At 46.6% G+C, this 21,114-nt stretch overlaps 1 protein-coding gene across 3 annotated transcripts in view; it reads left to right on the forward strand.

Moving 5' to 3' along the window:
• rps6ka1 (ribosomal protein S6 kinase a, polypeptide 1) overlaps nucleotides 1–21,114 on the forward strand; it is a 491,911-nt gene that overhangs the window by 194,971 nt on the left and 275,826 nt on the right. The window contains exon 1 of one of the 3 annotated variants that reach the window (XM_072501008.1): nucleotides 6,881–7,050. The exons of the other annotated variants lie outside the window; for them this stretch is intronic. Within the exon in view, the coding sequence (XP_072357109.1) occupies nucleotides 6,943–7,050 (108 nt within the window). The 5' untranslated portion in view covers nucleotides 6,881–6,942. Of the gene's footprint in view, nucleotides 1–6,880; nucleotides 7,051–21,114 lie in introns of those variants that run through there. 3 annotated transcript variants of the gene reach the window in all.

A 21,114-nucleotide genomic window follows, 5' to 3' on the forward strand; every position in this document is an offset into this window, starting at 1 on the left:
ACCTCACAGTGCTGCAAAAGGTGCAGCAACTCAGGAACTGGCAAAAGCTGACGTACGATGCTCATGCTACCGATTTGCCTGTGCTATCTCCGGAAGATGCTGTTCGCATCAAGCTACCTGATGGAGGCTGGTCAGCACCAGCTGTTGTTGTTCGACAGGCTGCTCCCAGATCGTTTGTAGTTCGTATGGCTGATGGCTCCATTGTCAGGCGCAACATAAGGGCACTGCGCAAAGTTGCCTGCCCACCAGCAGATCTTACTTTTCCAGATGTTGTTAAGCCTCCTCTGGTCACCTCGCACCACAAGGCATCCAATCTGGCAGCAATCCCGCCTGTCCAGGCGCCGTCGTCCCCACCTCCACCTCTCAGGCGGTCGACAAGGATCAGACGCAAGCCCCAAAGATTGGACTTGTAGACGTTTATCTTGTAAATTTTGTTCTGTATCTGCACGCTAGACACCTCTCATGTATATCTTCATCCACTCGCCATTTAATGTAAATAGTCATACATGTAAATACAGTCGCATATGCTCCAAGCAACCAACATTTTTTTTAACAAAAGGGTGGATGTCATATTATGCACTCATGTACATAATGAGATACAGACAGGCAGTGACAGACACCCAGTACAGCCAATCAACACACAGGACAGAACACAACCAATCACCAGGCAGAACACTAGAGGGTGGTCTCCCACTATAAAATACACGAGGCATCAGCACTCTGCCTCTTTCCACTGGTGACAACTGTAGTGACAGTCAGGGTGTATATATCAGTTAGCACCTTCTATACGTGGCTCAGAGCTAGTCTGGTCTAGTTAGTTATAACAAGCACGCTTAGATTAGTAGAGTGTCAAACCCACAGCGAACTGTGTGCACTGCTTAACAAGTTCAATAAAGCGTATTGAACCAACATCACAGTTTGGAGTCTACTTTCCACTACAACTGCATCCAGTTGCAGTCCGTGTTACCCCAGGGTGAATAACACAACACAAACCTTTGTCATATTAGTGATTGTTGGATTCAAACCCAGTTCCCAGAATGAGAATTGATTGTGTAGCTCACTACCTCACCCTTTCCTGCTACGAGTTTAATTCTAAATTTAAGTAACCAAATAATCTGGAAATTGTTGCTTGCATAGATGCATGTCCCTTGCCTGTGCAATCCTGGTATTCTGACATACATAGTTGAAAGTGGGATGTTTTATTATGTTAAAGGCACTATATAAATAGAAATTGTTGCTCTTGAATGAAGCCAACTGGAAAATAATATTAATCTTTATCATTGTCACAAGTAGACTTACATGAAACACTGCAGTGAAGTTACTGTGAAAATCCCTAGCCGCCACACTCCGGCGCCTATTCGGGTACACTGAGAATTCAGAATGTCCAATTCATCTAGTACGTCTTTCGTGACTTGTGGGATATCATTCTTTGGCAAGTTCCACCATCAGGACTCTTTTAAAAATCAAATGGTTGCAAATTATTTTTTGGGTGGGAAATTCTATAAGATTTTGTATGCACTTAAACCTTGAAGTATGATGGTGTGATCAAGGAGAATATATACAATCTGGTGGTCATTATGGAGACGCGGCTGTAGGATGACAAAATTTAGATCCTGAATATTGAGGGGTATATGAAATTCAAGAAGAATATGAATCTAAATAAAGGTGAGGGGAATTTAAAAAAATGTTTTATAAATGTTTTATTAAAGTTTTTCCAATGAGCGTTTTTACAGAACAAAAATAGAAATACAGATTGTAATAAAAAATAACAATAAACATAGCCCAAAGCTTACAATGAAACTTCTTACAAAACAGAAAAACAATTTTTTAAACAGAACCAGGTGGGTTTTGTCCCCATGCCCAACTCACATTATATCAACAGTAGCTCCCCCGCCCCCCCCCCCCCCCCCCCCCCCCGCCCTCACCTGAACCCCCCCCCCAAGGATGCTGCTGCTGCTGACACTTACAGCTCCCCTAGAAAGTCAAGGAAAGGTTGCCACCTCCGGGAGAACCCCATCAAGGACCCTCTCAGGGCGAACCTTATTCGCTCCAGGCTGAGGAACCCCACCATGTCGCTAACCCAGGTCTCCACACTCAGGGGTTTCGAGTCCCTCCACATTAACAGAATCCGTCTCTGGGCTACCAGGGAGGCAAAGGCCAGTACCTCGGCTTCTTTCGTATCCTGCACTCCCGGATCCTCCGCCACCCCAAATATCGCTACCGCTGGGCTAGCCTTCACCCGAGCGTCCAAAACCCTAGACATCACCCTTGCAAACCCTTGCCAGAATCCTTTAAGTGCCGGGCATGCCCAAAACTTATGGGCATGATTCGCCGGACTCCCTGCAAACCTCGGGCACCTGTCCTCCACCCCAAAAAACCTACTTTTATATGCGCCCGATGCACCACCTTAAACAGGATTAATCCGAGCCTGGCACATGATGAGGAGGCGCTCACCCTGCCCAGGGCATCGGCCCACAGGCCCTCATCCAGCTCCTCGCCCAGCTCCTCCTCCCACTTACTCTTCAACTCCCCCACTGAGGCTTCCTCTTGCTCCTGCAGCTCCTGATATATGTCCGACACCTTCCCCTTCCCTACCCAGATGCCAGACACCACCCTATCCTGGATCCTACGTGGGGGCAGCCGCGGGAATGTCCCCATCTGTTTTCTAAGGAAATCCCGAACCTGAAGGTACCTGAACGCATTCCCCTGGGGCAGGCCGAACCTCTCCACCAGTGCCTGCATGCTGGGGAAAACCCCGTCTTTTAACAGGTCCCCCATCCTCCTAATACCTGCCCTATACCAGTCTTGGTAGGGTAGCACTGTCAGTAAAAGGTGGTATTGGTGCAATAGTTCGGGATGACCTTGGACGGATGTTCTTCCATGGCCACGTGGATGGGTTCCATAGGATGGAGGGGGGGGGGGTTAATTCGACGGGAGTAAAAAGAAAATCTTTTTCACGCGGGTGTGTATTTTCTGTGGGATCTTCCACTGGTGCCGTCTTTGGCAGATCTGGAGGCCAGCGTGAAACTGATCTCCATCCAACTAAAGGGATGCAGATGAAGGCCCAAATAGAATCCTCCCTTCAGTCACAATTCTCTGTGATGCCAGCAGGAAAGCATGCCAGTCCAGAATGCATCTGGAACAACAAGGTATGCATGCAGAAGTTGGGGCTTACCTGCACAATGACTGGGGCTGCCTCCAGAGTTCGGGATGGAGGTCACCAGCAACCCTGGATCCCGGAACCCCACTGCAGCAGGAACACCACTGCAGCGGGTGGGGGAGTATCTATCAGGTGGATCTTTCAGCTCCAGTGTCATCGAGGGGGTCCAGCTTCAAAGTGTTCCTGAAGATCCACCTTCTTTCCTGAGTGGTGGGTCAGTGATGTTAGGTGACTTTTCAGTGTTGCACCCAGATTAATGGCACAACACATGTCATCATGTCTGTCCCACCTCGGAATAGGTGTTAAACCCCCAGGTGCATACGCAATGAGGCTGGGGCCGAATTATATTGTGTGGTTTCCTGCCGGTCTCAGCTGTGTGAAACACGCCATGTTCCAACTAGTGGGAGTGGTGTACAGGCTCCCTAACAGTACACAAGAAGGACAAAATGTATAAGTAGAAATATTGTATGCTTGTGATAAAAGGGATGGCAGTAATCATGTATGTCTTTCATCTGCATTTAAACTGGAAAATCATACTGGCAGCAATAGCCTGGATGGGGAGTTCCTAGAATGTTATCTAGAGAGTTTGTTAAAGCAACACGTTCTAGAAGGAACCAGAGAGCAGGTTATTTTAGACTTGGTATTATGTAATTTGACCGCAGAGTAAATCATAGAATTTACAATGCAGAAGGAGGCCATTCGGCCCATCGAGTCTACACCAGCCCCTGAAAGAGCACCCTACCTAAGCCCACACCTCCACCCAGCCCCGTAACCCAGCAACCCCACCTAACATTTGGGCACTACGGGGCAATTTACTGTGACCAGTCCACCTAACCCGCGCATCTTTGGACTGTGGGAGGAAACCGGAGCACCCGGAGGAAACCCACGCAGATACGGGGAGAATGTGCAGACTTCGTACAGACAGTAACCCAAGCTGGGAATTGAACCTGGGTCCCTGGCGCTGTGAGGCAACAGTGCTAACCACTGTGCTACCATTCTTTAATAACTCAGAAGAGGCTGGTGGTAAATGAACATAGATTTATTTACACTATTTACAAAGGTATGCATAACACAGCATATTGCTGCCAATACAATCCTAGCTGGGAGGATTAACTACACAAGCCCCTGTTTTGGGCCTACTTTTATGTTGGCTCATAATGAGCCCTATGCGGTTGGCCTCTGACCCCTACCTGGGAAGCTCATTTTCAACAAGTCCCAAGGGGAGATCAATTTCCCTTGGTCCGCGTGGGGGTTCTGACACATCCCTAGGTAGCAGCAACCACAATATTGAATTTTACATTCAGTTTGAAAGGGAAAAGAATGGGCCTAAGACTAGTATTTTAAGCTTAAAGGGTAAACTATATGGGCATGAAAGCTTAGCTGGCAGAAGTGAGCTGGAACACTAGGCTAGAGGATTGATCAATAGAGGAACAGTGGCAGATATTTAAGAGCAGATTTCAGAATATTCCGAATAAATATATTCCTACTATAGAGAAAAATTTGAATGGTGGACACATCGTCCTTGGTTAACTTAAAGAAATTAAGGAAAGTATCACACTCAAGATGTAACCTGCGATTGACATCTCATGATTTGAATACAGGTCATCCAACATTGCAATACTCCATCAGTACTCCACAGGACGGATAGTTGAGGGTGGCACAGTGGTGAGCACTGCTGCCAGGGACCCGGGTTCAATTCCGGCCTTGGGTGACTGCCTGTGTGGCGTGAACATTTTCTCCCTCTGTCTGCGTAGATTTCCTCCAGGTGCTCCGGTTTCCTCCCACGTTTCAAAGATGTGCAGGTTAGGTGGATGGGCTATGCAAAATTGCCCCTTCAAGTCCAAAAATGCGCAGATTAGGTGGGGTGCTCTTTTAGAGAATCGGTGCAGGCTCGATGGGCTGAATGGCTTCCTTCTGCTCTGTAGGAATTCTAGGATTCTGATTCTAAGTGTATATTTGCTGCTCAAATCTCTGGAATGTGACTCAAACCCACAACTTTCTGAATTAGAGGTGGAAGTGCTACCATTGAACCATGACTGACAGACAGCTCTAAAATAAATAAACAAATGTCCTTGAGCCACTTTAAGTAGTTGGGGTTCTTTTTTTTAAATTTAGAGTATCCAATTCATTTTTTCCAGTTTAAGGGACAATTTAGCGTGGCCAATCCACCTACCCTGCACATCTTTGGTTTGTGGGGACGAAACCCACGTAAACACGTGGAGAATGTGCAAACGCCACACGAAGAGTGACCCAGAGCCGGGATCAAACCTGGGACCTCAGCGTCGTGAGGCAGCAGTGCTAACCACTGCACCACCGTGCTGCTCCGTAATTGGGGTTCCTTATACAGAAATCATTCTCATAATTTTCATTTATCATTTAAACATTTGCATTATTTTTAAATAATTCATTTTCCAAGATTGTTACTCAGATTAATATTTGAAGCTTCCCTATTCTAAAATATCTGTTCAAAAACTGTATCAGCATTCACCATAATGTTAATACATGACAATACCTTGATGTAAGTGTCTATAGCTTGCTCCATGTAATGAGGTACAGTATATATCATAAGATATCAAACCACCATGTTCTAATCTGACCCATTTTGACTACTGTTTGTTCATTTTTGTCACATATATTTTGTCATATAAGGTAAAATAGTCAAGCAGTGGTCTTGGTTCTGTGAAAAGCCAGATTGCTGGAATCGGGCAGCTTAGAATTAAGAGTAGGCTAGAAAATCTAAGGCTATATTTAGCTTTAAAAGAATGAACTGAGAGGGATGTTATAATAATCGTACAATATTTGAGATGACAAGTTTTGATTAATGCAAGGCACACCCTCAGGAACATGTTAGGACACTGGAACAAGGGGCACCTGTTAACTAAGAAACAAAATGGTTAGAACAGACATCCATAAATACTTAAATGACTAGTAGTGGGAATGATCCGCAGGTAGTCTAATGGAAGCCATTTCAATTTGAGAATGTAATTTTTGTTCAAAAAAATTCTTAAGTTTAGTTAAATTGTGCTGAATGCTTTCAGGTTTTGCTCATGAATTACACCAGTGTGTATGCTGCAGCTCTTCGCCTGGACACACAATCATATACACAAGGATCTAACTTTTAATAGAGAAATCAAGATGAAGGGTCCAATGTCCCAAAGTTGAGGACACTGCCAAAGTTGAACTAAATGAAAGCAAAAGCATGGTAAATGGGAAAGTACTGAAAGGTGACAGTAAAGCTTGTGTTTCAACCAGAAGGCAATATGAAGGAGTTGGAACGTCACATTTTATGATGCATGTTGGTTCTTTATATAGAGTTGTTGGAAAGGTAGATGGATACTTGATTACCTTGGGACATGTAACAATCTTTTTAAAACAGAAATCCTCATGTTTTGCTTTCTTGCAGCTCCTGGAGAAGTGATGCATAAATAGGAAATCTGTGGTCTTTATTTATGTCACAAATGTTCAGGTGACTACATTTTCTAGGGTGGCATTTATTGCATTTGCTCTCCACTGCTGCACTGAAAATTAAAGCCTTTGTACAGATAGTAAAAGATCATATTCGGTGAAATTTGAATTCTGCTTTCTGTCTGGCCAATAGATTCTCTTGAATCTCTGACGCTATCTGGATCTGGGGTTTCTGCGCAGGCTACTTCCTTCCTGTGGTACAAGCTAGTTAGATGGTTCATTTTAATTTATGCTGGAGCTGTAGCATCTTCATACTGTGTCTTTGTGTTTATGCAGTATAATATGCAAGCCATCCCAGCTGTCTAAATGGCAAAATTATGGAAAAGGAACCAAAAAAGTTCAATCTCCGCAAGATTTTCTCAATTAATCGACGTAAAAAATGTCAACCTGAAATCAGCAACTTTGACTCATCAAGCTGTGTTCAGGTACTTCTCTGTCTGTTGTGAGCACACCACTGCTGGTTAGATGAGATGCAAAGGTAGTGGGAAAAAAATTGTACGTGTGTAACTAAGGTGATATCACTTGAAGCAGCAATGTCTGTGAAGGTTTTCGTATGTTTCAGCAAAGTGAAAGTAATGATGTTACAGCGATAGTAATGATACTTTTAAGAGGAGCAGCACTGGTTACACTATCTGTGATGTGGTGGTTGGAGCCGAGGTTGCATTGTGCTTGATGAAGTAGTGGGAGTGTTGTTCATTGGGCATTGTAGGACATCCCCACAACATTGTGTACTCTGAATTAGCCTTGATCATTCAGTGGTAGTTGACCTCAAAGCTTCAATAGTAAAGTGACGACATTGTTACTGCTGGAACCTGTCAGGACTCCACAATACACTATAGTGTTTTGGCTAAAACACCTACCGAGCAGTTTCACTTGTTTTGGATAATTGCAGATGAGTTTTGGGAAACAGGAATTTGTAGTTCTTGATCTATTTTGTGGAGGCAATTGGACCACCCAGTTGACACAAAGTAGGGTTGACTGGAGAAAGTGTTTGTCAGAGGGGACCTCTGCAGAATTATTGTCGGAGTTCCTGTGATAGGGGAAGGTGAGGTGAGAATTTGTAACAGCCGGGGTCATCTGCTTAATGTATGAAATAGAAATTGCCTGCTCATCTTCCCTCCTGATCTTGGCTGGGGCTAAACTTCCAGTCCTCGGTGTCAGTTTGACTCAATAGCAGCATTCTCATCTTGGTTAAAATCTGACTCTAGTATTTGAGAGCCTAATCAAACCTCAGCACACAGTACTGAGCCAGTGGTGCAGTATCAGTGCAGACAATAAATCATAATCCACTCGCATTAATATTAAAAATATTTTGGAAGTTATGTCAAAATAGAGTCAAGGGGCTCGATTCAACTAAATGGTAACAAAGTCCCATAGCGAATGCTCACAGCGCTGAGAAACACATGGCTAAACAACGTGAGTCGCATTGTATAAAGGGCCACAGTGGGGAACACGCGACTGAGGCCACACTTAAGCCCCGTTTTGTACACTGGGTAGCTCCCCAGCGTTGCGAGTCAAAATAGCGCTCCAATCTCCAAGGCCCCACGTAGCAATCCCTGACATCCCCCCCCCCCCCCAACCACCCAAATGCACAATGGGAGGGCTCCTCGGCCTGATCCCATACGTGCAGAAAATGTCGGCTTGGCACCTTGGCACTTCCAAACTGGCACCCAGGCAGTGCCCTTGCTAGCTAGCAATGCCACCTGGGAACCTTGGCAGTGTCAGGCTCACGCCCAGGTGGCACGAGCAGTGCCAGGGCACCAGCCTGCCCAAAGGGCATGCAGCTTGGGGCCTCCAATCCTCTGGGAGATCCACAAGTGTTGTTCCATCTGGTCCCCGCTTGTGGGGACCAGTGTTGAACGGCGCTTGCTCGAGGTCTCCGAGGCGAAGGGGATGAATCCCAAAGGTTCAGGTACCTAGGGAATCTGAACATTATAGTGAAACGAACTGTCTCGCTCTAATATGCATATTTGCCATAAAAGTGAGCAAGATTTACATCATAATGTAACGTGAGATCCAATGCGATGTTGTGAGGTGTTGCGAGTCGGGTAGATCCCGGAAGCTTTTCAGGTGCAGCGTAGCTGTTGGATCGTGTCCAGAAACACTCTAGTACCCTCAACTCGAACCACCAGAAGAGAAATAATTAGCCATTCTTGTTGTGTTCTGTGTGATGACCGTTGTCATGATGTGCACAGAACATCTAGTTGTTTAGCGAGAAGATGATTTATTAAGAAACACATGGACAGATAACTAACAAACTATAATACAGACGATGGCTATTAAAATTCTCCTGGAGCTAATCTAAGTGTGATTATCCTCTTGTCCGACTCACTACCAACTGAACCGGTGTCTCAAGTACGTGGTGGATCTCTATTACCACCTGTTGGTCAGAGGTCGTACCGATAACTATGTACACTGATAGACAACTATATACATTGAGGTGTACATGCATATCACCACATCCCCCTTTGGAAGTATTAGTATTTACAAATGTGACTGTACTTTAAGCAACATGATATGCATGATGACTTGTATTGTGGTATTCTGATTGATCTCCTGTGCGATGGCTGAGTCGGCGATCATGGTTCACCTTCATTTGTTGTTGGTGATCCTGCTTGTTCCATATTCACTGCTGCAGATGCTTCTCTGATCGCTGGCTCTGATGGGTGGTCTGTGTCCTCTTCAAGTGTTTTGGGATTACATACCAGCTCTTCTGTTGGACTCAACACGTAGGGACGTTGCACTTTCAACAGTTTTCTTCGGTTCCTTCGCAAGACTGAACCATCCTCAGTAAGAACAAGAAATGAATGTGGACCTGCCTTTGCAATACCTTTGCCAGCCTTGACCATCCATTCCTATTCGCATCCTTCAGTCTGACCGTATCACCTGGATGCGGTGGCTGGAGCTCCTTTGTGAAGAAACAGTTTCCACTCCAGTGCTCGATCCATAGGGTGAGTTGCAATGGAAGGCAGGATCGTTGACAGCTGTCTGTTCATCAGCATCTATGCTGGTGACAGCCCATTGATAAGTGGTGCCGAATGATAGCTCAGAAGCGCCGGTTGGATGTCTTCCAGGCTGTCAATGGCTTTTTTTAGCAGCTGTTTAATAATGTGCATATTAGAGTGAGACAGTTTGTTTCACTATAATGTTCAGACTAGGGATATAGAGGATTTGAGGTCCTCTAAAATCATAGTGATGGGAAAATTCAGTCCACTCATAATTTTGAAAACAGGGACCATTGTCAGACATAACAATGCTTGGTAATATAATAATAATAATAACCTTTCATTGTCACAAGCATGAAGTTACTGTGAAAAGCCCCTAGTCGACACATTCCGGCGCCTGTTCGGGTAAGCTGATACTGGAATTGAACCCGCGCTGCTGGCCTTGTTCTGCATCACAAACCAGCTGTCTAGCCCTCTGAGCTAAACCAGCTCTTATGGTATGCCATTCCGGGCAAAAATGTCTTTAGTATGTTGGATGACACACCGAGCAATCAGGTTCGCCAACTGTGCTACCTCCGGCTAACTTGAATAGTAGTCAATAACCAAAAAGTAGTCTTTCCCATTGAAGCAAAAAAGATCCATGCCCACCTTCTGCCACGAACGTGCGATAATTTCACCATGTGCATCGGCTCTTTGCTTTGCTTACAGTAGAATTCCTGACACGTGTCACAGTTGTCGACCATGCCTGCAATGTCTTGCGCGATGCCTGGCCAATAAATTGTATCCCTGGCCCTGCGCATGCACTTCTCAATGTCCAGGTGCCCTTCATGGAACTTCTTGAGCATGAGTGTCCTCAAGGAATGCGGAATCACAATCCTGTGCTGTCACAGTAGAACCATTCGCCTCACTCAATTCTGACTGCACATTGTAGTAACTCAAGCAGGAACCCTTAGGCCATCCCTCTCTGAGACACTTGATTATCTTTAGTTGGACTATGTCCTTGGCTGTCTCTTCCTTTATTAGGCGCGACTTGTCATCGGAGACTGGAAGAGATGCAGTGATGAGATGGACATGGCATTGCACATCCTCATCAACCAGGTGTGTCTCTTAAATGCCCGTGGCTCAAGAAAGCCTGGTGTGTATATTAGGTTGAAATCATAGCGTTGAAGCTTCATCATCGTGCGCTGGATTCTCGGGGACATTTCGCACAAATTCTTCTGCACAATGGATACGAGTGGCCTGTGGTCAGTCTCCACAAGAAATGTCGAACGACCATAGACATAATCGTGGAGCTTGACTAAACCCGTGACTAACCCAAGGCATTTTTTTTCAATTTATGAATACCCGTGCTCCATCTCGGATGTTGCTCTGGAGGCGTATGCCACTGGTGACCAGCTGTCGTCTGCACCCTGCTGCAGCAGCACCGCTCTTGGGCCATCCTTAGACGTATCGGTTGAGACTTTGGTCTTTTTCGCCGGGTCAAAAAACGCTAGGACTGGCGCTGTTGTCAGCAAGATATGCAATGCTTACCACTCCTCATGTCTGGGAGACCATTGAAAGACTGCACCCTTTTTTATCAAATCTCGTAGTTGAGAAGTTTTAGAGGCCAGGCTGGTTGGGAATAAACTTGCCAACAAAGTTGATCATCCCTGGTATCCGTAAGATGCCCTTTTTATCTGTGGGACGTGGCATCGTTAAAATGGCCTTTATATTTTCATTATCCGGCTGCACACCTTGTGCCGAGAGCATGTCCCCCAAGAAATAATACTATCAACCCCAATATTAACATTTTGCTTTTTTGAGCTTCAGGCCACTTTTTTTTATCCATTGTCGGACTCTGAGAAGCCTTCGGTCATGCTCGTCGCGTGTGGACCCCCAGATGATTATATCATCGACATAAATGCGGACGCCTGGTAACCCTTCAACTATGTGCTCCATGGCATGATGGAAAATTTCAGATGCCGAAATTATGTTGAATGGCGTCCTCAGGAAGCAGTAGCGCCTGAAGGGTGTGTTAAATATGCACAGCGTTGTGCTCGCTTTATCCAGCTTGAGCTGCCAGAAGCCTTGTGACGCATCCAGCTTGCTGAAACATGTCGCTCAAGCCATCTCGCACCTTATTTCTTCCCTCTTGGGAATTGGGTAGTGCTCCCTCTTGATGTTAAGGTTCCGGTCTTTGTGGTCCTTGCATATCCGCAGGTCATTGTTCCTCTTTTTAATGCACATCGTGGAGTTAACTCAGTCGGTAGGTTCCTCTATGCATCTAGAGCTGTCATTCTGTCTAACTCGGCCTTCAGTTTGTCCTTTAGTGGAGCAGGTACACGTCTTGGCGCATGTACAACTGGCTTCGCATCCTCCTTTAATTGGATACGGTATGTAAAAGGCAGAGTGCCAAAGCCTTGAAATATCTCCGGAAAGTCCTTTATGACGGATTCCATGGATACATGTTGGCTGGGTGCCATGCTTTCTGCAGTGTACACCTGCATAACGAGCCCAGTTCTTCACACGCTTACATTCCGAGGATCGCTACGCACTCTGTCTCCACTATGGAAAATATGATCATACACGTTCTGTCCTTTACAGTTACTGCGAGTTCACATAACATTGTGATCTGATGACTATTATAGTCCTTCAGTAATACTGATCTTTGGACCATTTTCGATTTGATTTCTAATTGTTTCAACGCTGACTGAGTGATAAGATTGGCCCTCGCTCCCGTGTCGAGCTTGCATCTGATTACCGTGCCATTGACCATCAACGAATCGTCTATCTATCTTCTGTGGTCTTCGCATCCGTATCACTATGGCTGCAAATGGTGAGACAAAATTTGCCGTTATGGCTGGTCGGACTATTTGTGTCCTCCATCGAAATCATGTTTACAGTAGCCAGGCCATCGAAGCATATCTCATTATCTACACTAACTGGTCCTGTTTGGTCCACTGTTGGATGTGAGGGACATCGCCTGGCAAAGTGACTCATTTTGCCACACTTGTAACAGACCTTTCCAAGAGCAGGACATCGCCGTGGTAAATGTCGATTGCCGCATTGCTGGCACAAAATGGCAGATCCAATCCGTTGCTCAAAATGGCCACCGCACCGAGACCACGTTTCTTTTGTGACTGTGTCACGGTGCACTTAAAATGGCCACCCGAGGACTTCCGGTGGCGGTGAGGTCACACGTTGGATGGCTCCTGTTCGAGGCTTGGTTTTTTTAAGAGTTTAATGCCTGGTCTCAGGGGCAATGTTTCGTTAAATAAGTGCAGGAAGACATAAGGAAGAAGGAATTCCAAAACCCAAAGGAAAGCAGTCGTGAAGAAGGGGTCGAATGAAGGCTCGCGTTGAGTGGAAGGGTCGGCTCGGCAACTGGAAGGATGGCGGAGGCTGGGTCGCTGGGTGGGGCTGCACTGTTCACGGCAGAAAAGATGACCGAGGTGATGGCTGTGGAACTTGAAAAACAGTTCGCAAAGCACATGGAGGTGATGAGGAAGTAGATGATGACAGCATTGAAGGTGCTGGTGGAGGAGACGATTGCTCCGGTGAAGGCGGCGGTGTCGAGGACATCGGCCGAGGTGTGGGAGCAGGGTGAGAAACTGAAGGAAGTGAAAGAGACCTTGTTGCAACACAGTGATCAACTCGCCTCGATGGGTGAGGAGCTGCAGAGGGTGGTGGAGGCCAACAAGGGTCTGTAAGCCAAAGTGGAGGACTTGAAAAACAGATCTAGGCGGCAAAATCTGAGGATTGTGGGCCAGCCCGAAGGGGTGGAGAGCCCGAGGCTGACGGAGTATTTTGCCAGGATGTTGGTGGAGCTGTTGGGGGACGGGGGAGATCCCCCTCGGTACGAACTGGATTGGGCTCAGAGGGCGTGGAGACCGAAACTAAAGGCGAATGAGCCGCCAAGAGAAGTGATTATTTGTTTCCGTAGGTACCGCGTGAAGGAGAAGGTCCTGAGTTGGACAAAGCAGAAGCAGGAGGTGCAGTGGGCTGGAGTTGGTATACATATATACCAAGACTTAACCGTGGAGTTGGCAAGGAGGCGGGCAGCCTTCGGCCGAGTGAAGACGGCACTGTATAACAGTACTGTGCAGTTTGGCATAGTGTGCCCAGCTAAGTTGAAGGTGACTTACAACTCCAAAGACTTTTATTTCGAAATGATGGAAGCGGCAGAGACGTTTGTGAAGGCAGAAGGGCTGGGGCAGAAGTGAGAAATGGGACTGAGGATTGGTCTTGGTCTGAGTGTATGGGGGATGGAGGAGTATATGTAGCTCTATTTTTCACTGCATGTTGTTATATGTGCTAAATGAGTTGAAGTTGCCTATTTGGACAAGGTAAGAGTTCTTATTTTCTTTTGCAATGATGGTTCCTTGGGGTTTGTGTGTTTACACTGGGGTTGTGTGTAGAAGGGGATTTCTGTGTTTTCCTGGGACCGGTCGGGGGCGAAGGAAGTGAGGCCTGGGCAGGGGCCTCCACATTGGCTAGCTCAAGCTGGCCGTGAACGAGAGTGTGGTGGGGGGAGGGGCTGCAGCCATTGGAGCCTGGTAGAACAGGTTTTGATGGGCCTAGGGAGATGTGAAAAGTTGGGGGATGGGACCGATACTGGGTGAGGTGTTTTCGAGAGAACGTGGATGAGAGGATTATAAGGGGGGGGTGGGGGGGGGAGAGCTCAATGGTAACAATTCACTATTTGTAACAATTCACTATTTGTAAAGCAAGGCTGGTCAGCTCTCAACAATGGGCTAGAGACTGGACCAGGTGCCATAACTTTTTAAAGTTTTAATGTGGTGCAGAAAGATTGATTTGCTCCAGGAGTGATAATATAAGAAATAGGGCATGGTTATTTAATAAACAAATTTTATTACAACAAATGGAAAGAAAACAATATTTAAGCTTTTACTTCAACTCTAATAGGGGCTGATTTAGCACAGAGGGCTGAACAGCTGGCTTGTAATGCAGAGCAAGACCAGCAGCGCGAGTTCAATTCCCGTACCGGCCTCCCCGAACAGGCGCCAGAATGTGGCGACTAGGGCCTCTTCACAGTAACTTCATTGAAGCCTACTTGTGACAATAAGCAATTATTATCCTGACAAATTGCATGCAGTTCCCATTAACTGTCACGTTAAATCACCACACCACTCTCATGCCGCTTACATAGACAGGCCACGGCAATATTTGCATTTACTTCCATTAGGGACATTTGTTCAGAACCCCTTTTGAAAATCTGCCTCAGTGGCAACTTTCATGGCCTCTCTGGTCGATGGCATCAGCTTTCTCCATGTAACTGTTCAAAACAGTATTTCTTTCTCTCTCTAAGCTCCACCCAGCTGCTCAATCAAAGGCTCTCCCCTGAGGTGGCCAGACTTGAATCCATTATTGTTACCGTAGCTCTGATTTCCCACTCCCGTTTCTCCAAAAAAAATAGAGTTATGCCTTTCATCTGCAACTAACCTTCTATTGATGGACAAATAGGTCATCAGATTCTGTGATAGCTGTCTTTTCCCTCAGTCTGTTTAATTATTTTTTTGAAAGTATTTTTATTCAAATTTCTAACATTCTAACACTTAAAACACACAACATTACAAAGTAAAATCCATATAAGCCCCAACACCTAACCACCGCACCTTCTCCTCCCCCCTTACAATTGACGATAACCAGCTCCTTGAAATCTAGTATAAACAAACCCCATCTCTTATGGAACTCCTCACTCGTCCATCTCATAGCAAATTACAGATGGGTCATTTTTTGTACAGTGTGTGCAGGAGGGTTTCCTGACACAATATGTTGACAGGCCAACAAGAGGCGAGGCCACGTTGGATTTGGTTTTGGGTAATGAACCAGGCCAGGTGTTGGATTTGGAGGTAGGAGAGCACTTTGGGGACAGTGACCACAATTCGGTGACGTTTACGTTAATGATGGAAAGGGATAAGTGTACACCGCAGGGCAAGAGTTATAGCTGGGGGAAGGGCAATAATGATGCCATTAGACGTGACTTGGGGGGGATAAGGTGGAGAAGTAGGCTGCAAGTGTTGGGCACACTGGATAAGTGGAGCTTGTTCAAGGATCAGCTACTGCGTGTTCTTGATAAGTATGTACCGGTCAGGCAGGGAGGAAGGCGTCGAGCGAGGGAACCGTGGTTTACCAAAGAAGTGGAATCTCTAGTTAAGAGGAAGAAGGAGGCCTATGTGAAGATGAGGTGTGAAGTTTCAATTGGGGCGATGGATAGTTACAAGGTAGCGAGGAAGGATCTAAAGAGAGAGCTAAGACGAGCAAGGAGGGGACATGAGAAGTATTTGGCAGGTAGGATCAAGGAAAACCCAAAAGCTTTCTATAGGTATGTCAGGAATAAGCGAATGACTAGGGAAAGAGTAGGACCAATCAAGGACAGGGATGGGAAGTTGTGTGTGGAGTCTGAAGAGATAGGTGAGATACTAAATGAATATTTTTCGTCAGTATTCACTCAGGAAAAAGATAATGTTGTGGAGGAGAATGCTGAGCCCCAGGCTAATAGAATAGATGGCATTGAGGTACGTAGGGAAGAGGTGTTGGCAATTCTGGACAGGCTGAAAATAGATAAGTCCCCGGGTCCGGATGGGATTTATCCTAGGATTCTCTGGGAGGCCAGGGAAGAGATTGCTGGACCTTTGGCTTTGATTTTTATGTCATCATTGGCTACAGGAATAGTGCCAGAGGACTGGAGGATAGCAAATGTGGTCCCTTTGTTCAAAAAGGGGAGCAGAGACAACCCCGGCAACTATAGACCGGTGAGCCTCACGTCTGTAGTGGGTAAATCTTGGAGGGGATTATAAGAGACAAGATTTATAATCATGTACAGTACGAAGTCTTACAACACCAGGTTAAAGTCCAACAGGTTTGTTTCGATGTCACTAGCTTTCGGAGCGCTGCTCCTTCCTCAGGTGAATGAAGAGGTCTGTTCCAGAAACACATATATAGGCAAATTCAAAGATGCCAAACAATGCTTGGAATGTGAGCATTAGCAGGTGATTAAATCTTTACAGATCCAGAGATGGGGTAACCCCAGGTTAAAGAGGTGTGAATTGTACCAAGCCAGGACAGTTGGTAGGATTTCGCAGGCAGTAACACTTCAGCAGTCAAGGGCATTCAGCCTCTGATCTCCGGGTAAGCGTTCTCCAAGGCGGCCTTCAGGACCCGCAACAACGCAGAATCGCCGAGCAGAAACTTATAGCCAAGTTCCGCACACATGAGTGCGGCCTCAACCGGGACCTGGGATTCATGTTGCATTACATTCATCCCCCACCATCTGGCCTGCGAAATCCTACCAACTGTCCTGGCTTGGTACAATTCACACCTCTTTAACCTGGGGTTATCCCATCTCTGGATCTGTAAAGATTTAATCACCTGCTAATGCTCGCATTCCAAGCATTGTTTGGCATCTTTGAATTTGTCTATATATGTGTTTCTGGAACAGACCTCTTCATTCACCTGAGGAAGGAGCAGCGCTCCGAAAGCTAGTGACATCGAAACAAACCTGTTGGACTTTAACCTGGTGTTGTAAGACTTCGTACTGTGCTCACCCCAGTCCAACGCCGGCATCTCCACATTATAATCATGTAGATAGGGATAATATGATCAGGGATAGTCAGCATGGCTTTGTGAAGGGTAGGTCATGCCTCACAAACCTTATCGAGTTCTTTGAGAAGGTGACTGACAGGTAGACGAGGGTAGAGCAGTTGATGTGGTGTATATGGATTTCAGCAAAGCGTTTGATAAGTTTCCCCACGGTAGGCTATTGCAGAAAATACGGAGGCTGGGGATTGAGGGTGATTTAGAGATGTGGATCAGAAATTGGCTAGCTGAAAGAAGACAGAGGGTGGTGGTTGATGGGAAATGTTCAGAATGGAGTTCAGTTACAAGTGGAGTACCACAAGGATCTGTTCTGGGGCCGTTGCTGTTTGTCATTTTTATCAATGACCTAGAGGAAGGCGCAGAAGGGTGGGTGAGTAAATTTGCAGACTATACTAAAGTCGGTGGTGTGGTCGATAGTGTGGAAGGATGTAGCAGGTTACAGAGGGATATAGATAAGCTGCAGAGCTGGGCTGAGAGGTGGCAAATGGAGTTTAATGTAGAGAAGTGTGAGGTGATTCACTTTGGAAAGAATAACAGGAATGCGGAATATTTGGCTAATGGTAAAGTTCTTGGAAGTGTGGATGAGCAGAGGGATCTAGGTGTCCATGTACATAGATCCCTGAAAGTTGCCACCCAGGTTGATAGGGTTGTGAAGAAGGCCTATGGAGTGTTGGCCTTTATTGGTAGAGGGATTGAGTTCCGGAGTCAGGAGGTCATGTTGCAGCTGTACAGAACTCTGGTACGGCCGCATTTGGAGTATTGCGTACAGTTCTGGTCACCGCATTATAGGAAGGACGTGGAGGCTTTGGAGCGGGTGCAGAGGAGATTTACCAGGATGTTGCCTGGTATGGAGGGAAAATCTTATGAGGAAAGGCTGATGGACTTGAGGTTGTTTTCGTTGGAGAGAAGAAGGTTAAGAGGAGACTTAATAGAGGCATACAAAATGATCAGGGGGTTAGATAGGGTGGACAATGAGAGCCTTCTCCCGCGGATGGAAATGGCTGGCACGAGGGGACATAGCTTTAAACTGAGGGGTAATAGATATAGGACAGAGGTCAGAGGTAGGTTCTTTACGCAAAGAGTAGTGAGGCCGTGGAATGCCCTACCTGCTACAGTAGTGAACTCGCCAACATTGAGGGCATTTAAAAGTTTATTGGATAAACATATGGATGATAATGGCATAGTGTAGGTTAGATGGCTTTTGTTTCGGTGCAACATCGTGGGCCGAAGGGCCTGTACTGCGCTGTATCGTTCTATGTTCTATGTACACCGTTTCCAAGTACAAGAACTCCATTAAATCCCCCAGCCACACCAAGGCGCAAGGTGGAGAAACTGACCTCCACACCAACAGGACCTGGCTGCGAACAATCAACGAGGCGAAGGCTAAAACATCTGCCCCGCTCCTGACTACAACTCTGGCAAGTCCAACATCCTGAGTATAGCCCCCAGGGTACTGGGTTTTAAATCCACATGCAACATCACCGACATGGTGCTGAAAAACGCCCTCCAAAATTTCTCCAACTTCAGGCAGGAGCTGAAAGCATATACATGATTGGCTGGGCCTCTCCCATACTGCACACAAACATCCTCCATCCCTCAAACAACCCTTACAAGTGCCTGCCACCATCCTCACCCACAAAGCCTCCATCTCCCTGCTTCAACCCCGTACCTTCTCAGCACTCGCCACCCAATAATAGTATAACAAGTTTGGAAGGGCCAGCCCCCCAAGTGTCGTCCTCTCTGAAGAATGCAACCACCGCATGGGGCACCCCTGCCTCGTTCCCCTATGCAACGGAAATTACCCTGAATTCACCTCATTCGTGTGCGCACACTTGCCTTCTTCACCTTACCAATGATTTCACCCACACCACACATTTGAGCCTAATCCCAAACCTCTCCAACACTGCAAACAAATAGCTCCACTCCACACGATCAGATGCCTTCTCCACATTCAGCGCCACCACCACCTCCAATCCCTCCCCTCAGCCGGATAAAGCAGCATATTCAACAGTTGCCGCACATTTGACGACAACTGTCTGCCCTTTACGAACCCCATCTGATCCTCCCCAATCACCTGCGGGGGGCACTCCTCCACCTGAATGCCAGCACCTTTGCCAAAATCTTGGCACCCACATTCAGCAGATATTGGCCTGTAGGCCTGTATGACCCACATTCCTCCGGGGGGGGGTCCTTGTCCATTTTAAGCAGTAATGAAATGGATGTCTGTCTCTGGATGTGCCCCCTTACCACCGCACACTCAAACATTTCCATCAACAGCAAAGGCAGCTTGTCCAGAAACTTTAAAAAAATAAATTTAGAGTACCCAATTATTTTTTTCCAATGAAGGGGCAATTTAGCGTAGCCCATCCACCTAGCCTGCACTTTTTGTTTTTGGGTTGTGCGGGTGAGACCCATGCAAACAGTGGGAGAATGTGCAAACTCCGCACAGACAGTGACCCAGGGCCGGAATCGAATCTGGGACCTCAGCGCCGTGAGGCAGCAGTGCTAACCACTGCACCACCGTGCTGCCTGTCCAGAAATGTTTTAGAAATCTCCACCAGGAAACCATCTGGCCCCGACGCCTTAACCGCCTGCATCTTCCCTATCACCGCCCACACTTCTTCCACCCCTACAGGCCCCTCAAACCCTGCCCTCTCCTCCTCTCCTACTTCCACCCCGCCAAAAACTCCCTCATGTCTGACTCACCCTCCGGAGGCTCCAACTTCTACAAATTCTTATCGAACTCCTCAAATGCCTTGTTCACCTGCTCCGGTGCCGCTACCAGCTCCCCTGTTCCATCCGGACCCAAACAGTGTCTCTCGCAGCTGACTGCCGGCAGAGCTAACAAGCAGCTGGCCTTCTCCCCACACTCGTAAATGGTGCACTGCGCCCGCCTCAACTGCCAAACTGCCTTTCCCGTGGACAGAAGGTCAAACCTCACCTGTAATTCCTTCCCCCTCACCAGAAGATCCGGAGTTGGATCCTTCGCATACCTTCCATCCACCTCCAAAATTTCATCTACCAACCGTTGCTGCTCCTCTCTGTCCACCTGAGCCTTAATCAAGATGACTTCACCCCTCATTACTGCTTTCAACACTTCCGCCACCACTGATGGCGAAACTTCCCCAGTCCTATTAAAACCTACATAGTCCTCAAACACTTTTCCATTTTGGTCTGAAAATTTGGGTCCGCCAACAACCCCACGTCCACCCTCCACGCAAGCCTCTGTGCCAGCCCCTTCTCCAGGCCCACATCCGCCCAATATGGAGCATGGTCTGAAATAACAATCGCCGAACATTCTGCCTTCCTCACCCCGGCCATCAGCAAAAAAGTAAATCCTGGAATACACATTATATGCTGGCAAAAAAACAAGTACTCTCTGTCCAGCGGGTGCAAAAACCTCCACGGGTCTGCCCCTCCCACTTCCTTCATAAACGCAGCCAACGACTCTCTCGCTCTCTCCTCAACCCCCACCCCAAGAGGGTGTCAACAAACACCTATTCACCTTCAGATTCAGCACTATATTCAGATTCCCCCCCCCCAGTATTAACTAGTGCATATCCAATTTTGGTATAGCACACACACAATCAGACCTGCTCAGTCTGTTTAATCCCTAAATTTCCTGCTACGTCTTGGACCCCAGTTCTGTACCCAAGTATCTAATATCTCCCTAATCATGACAAAAGTATTCATCACAATTGAACACTTTGTTATTTTACAATATTGATGATTTCTCTAATATTCATAGAAACGTAGAAAATAGGAACAAGAATACGCTATTCGGCCCTTCAAGCCTGCTCCGCCATTCATTATGATCATCAAACTCAATAGCCTGATTCCGTCTCCTGTCCTCCCCCCATATCCTTAGATGTACTTCGTCTCGAGAGCTATATCTAATTCCTCTTTGAAACCAGACAAAGTTTTGGCCTCAGCTGCTTCCTGTAG

Source organism: Scyliorhinus torazame, chromosome 1, assembly GCF_047496885.1.
Source record: "Scyliorhinus torazame isolate Kashiwa2021f chromosome 1, sScyTor2.1, whole genome shotgun sequence".
NCBI lineage: Eukaryota > Metazoa > Chordata > Chondrichthyes > Carcharhiniformes > Scyliorhinidae > Scyliorhinus > Scyliorhinus torazame.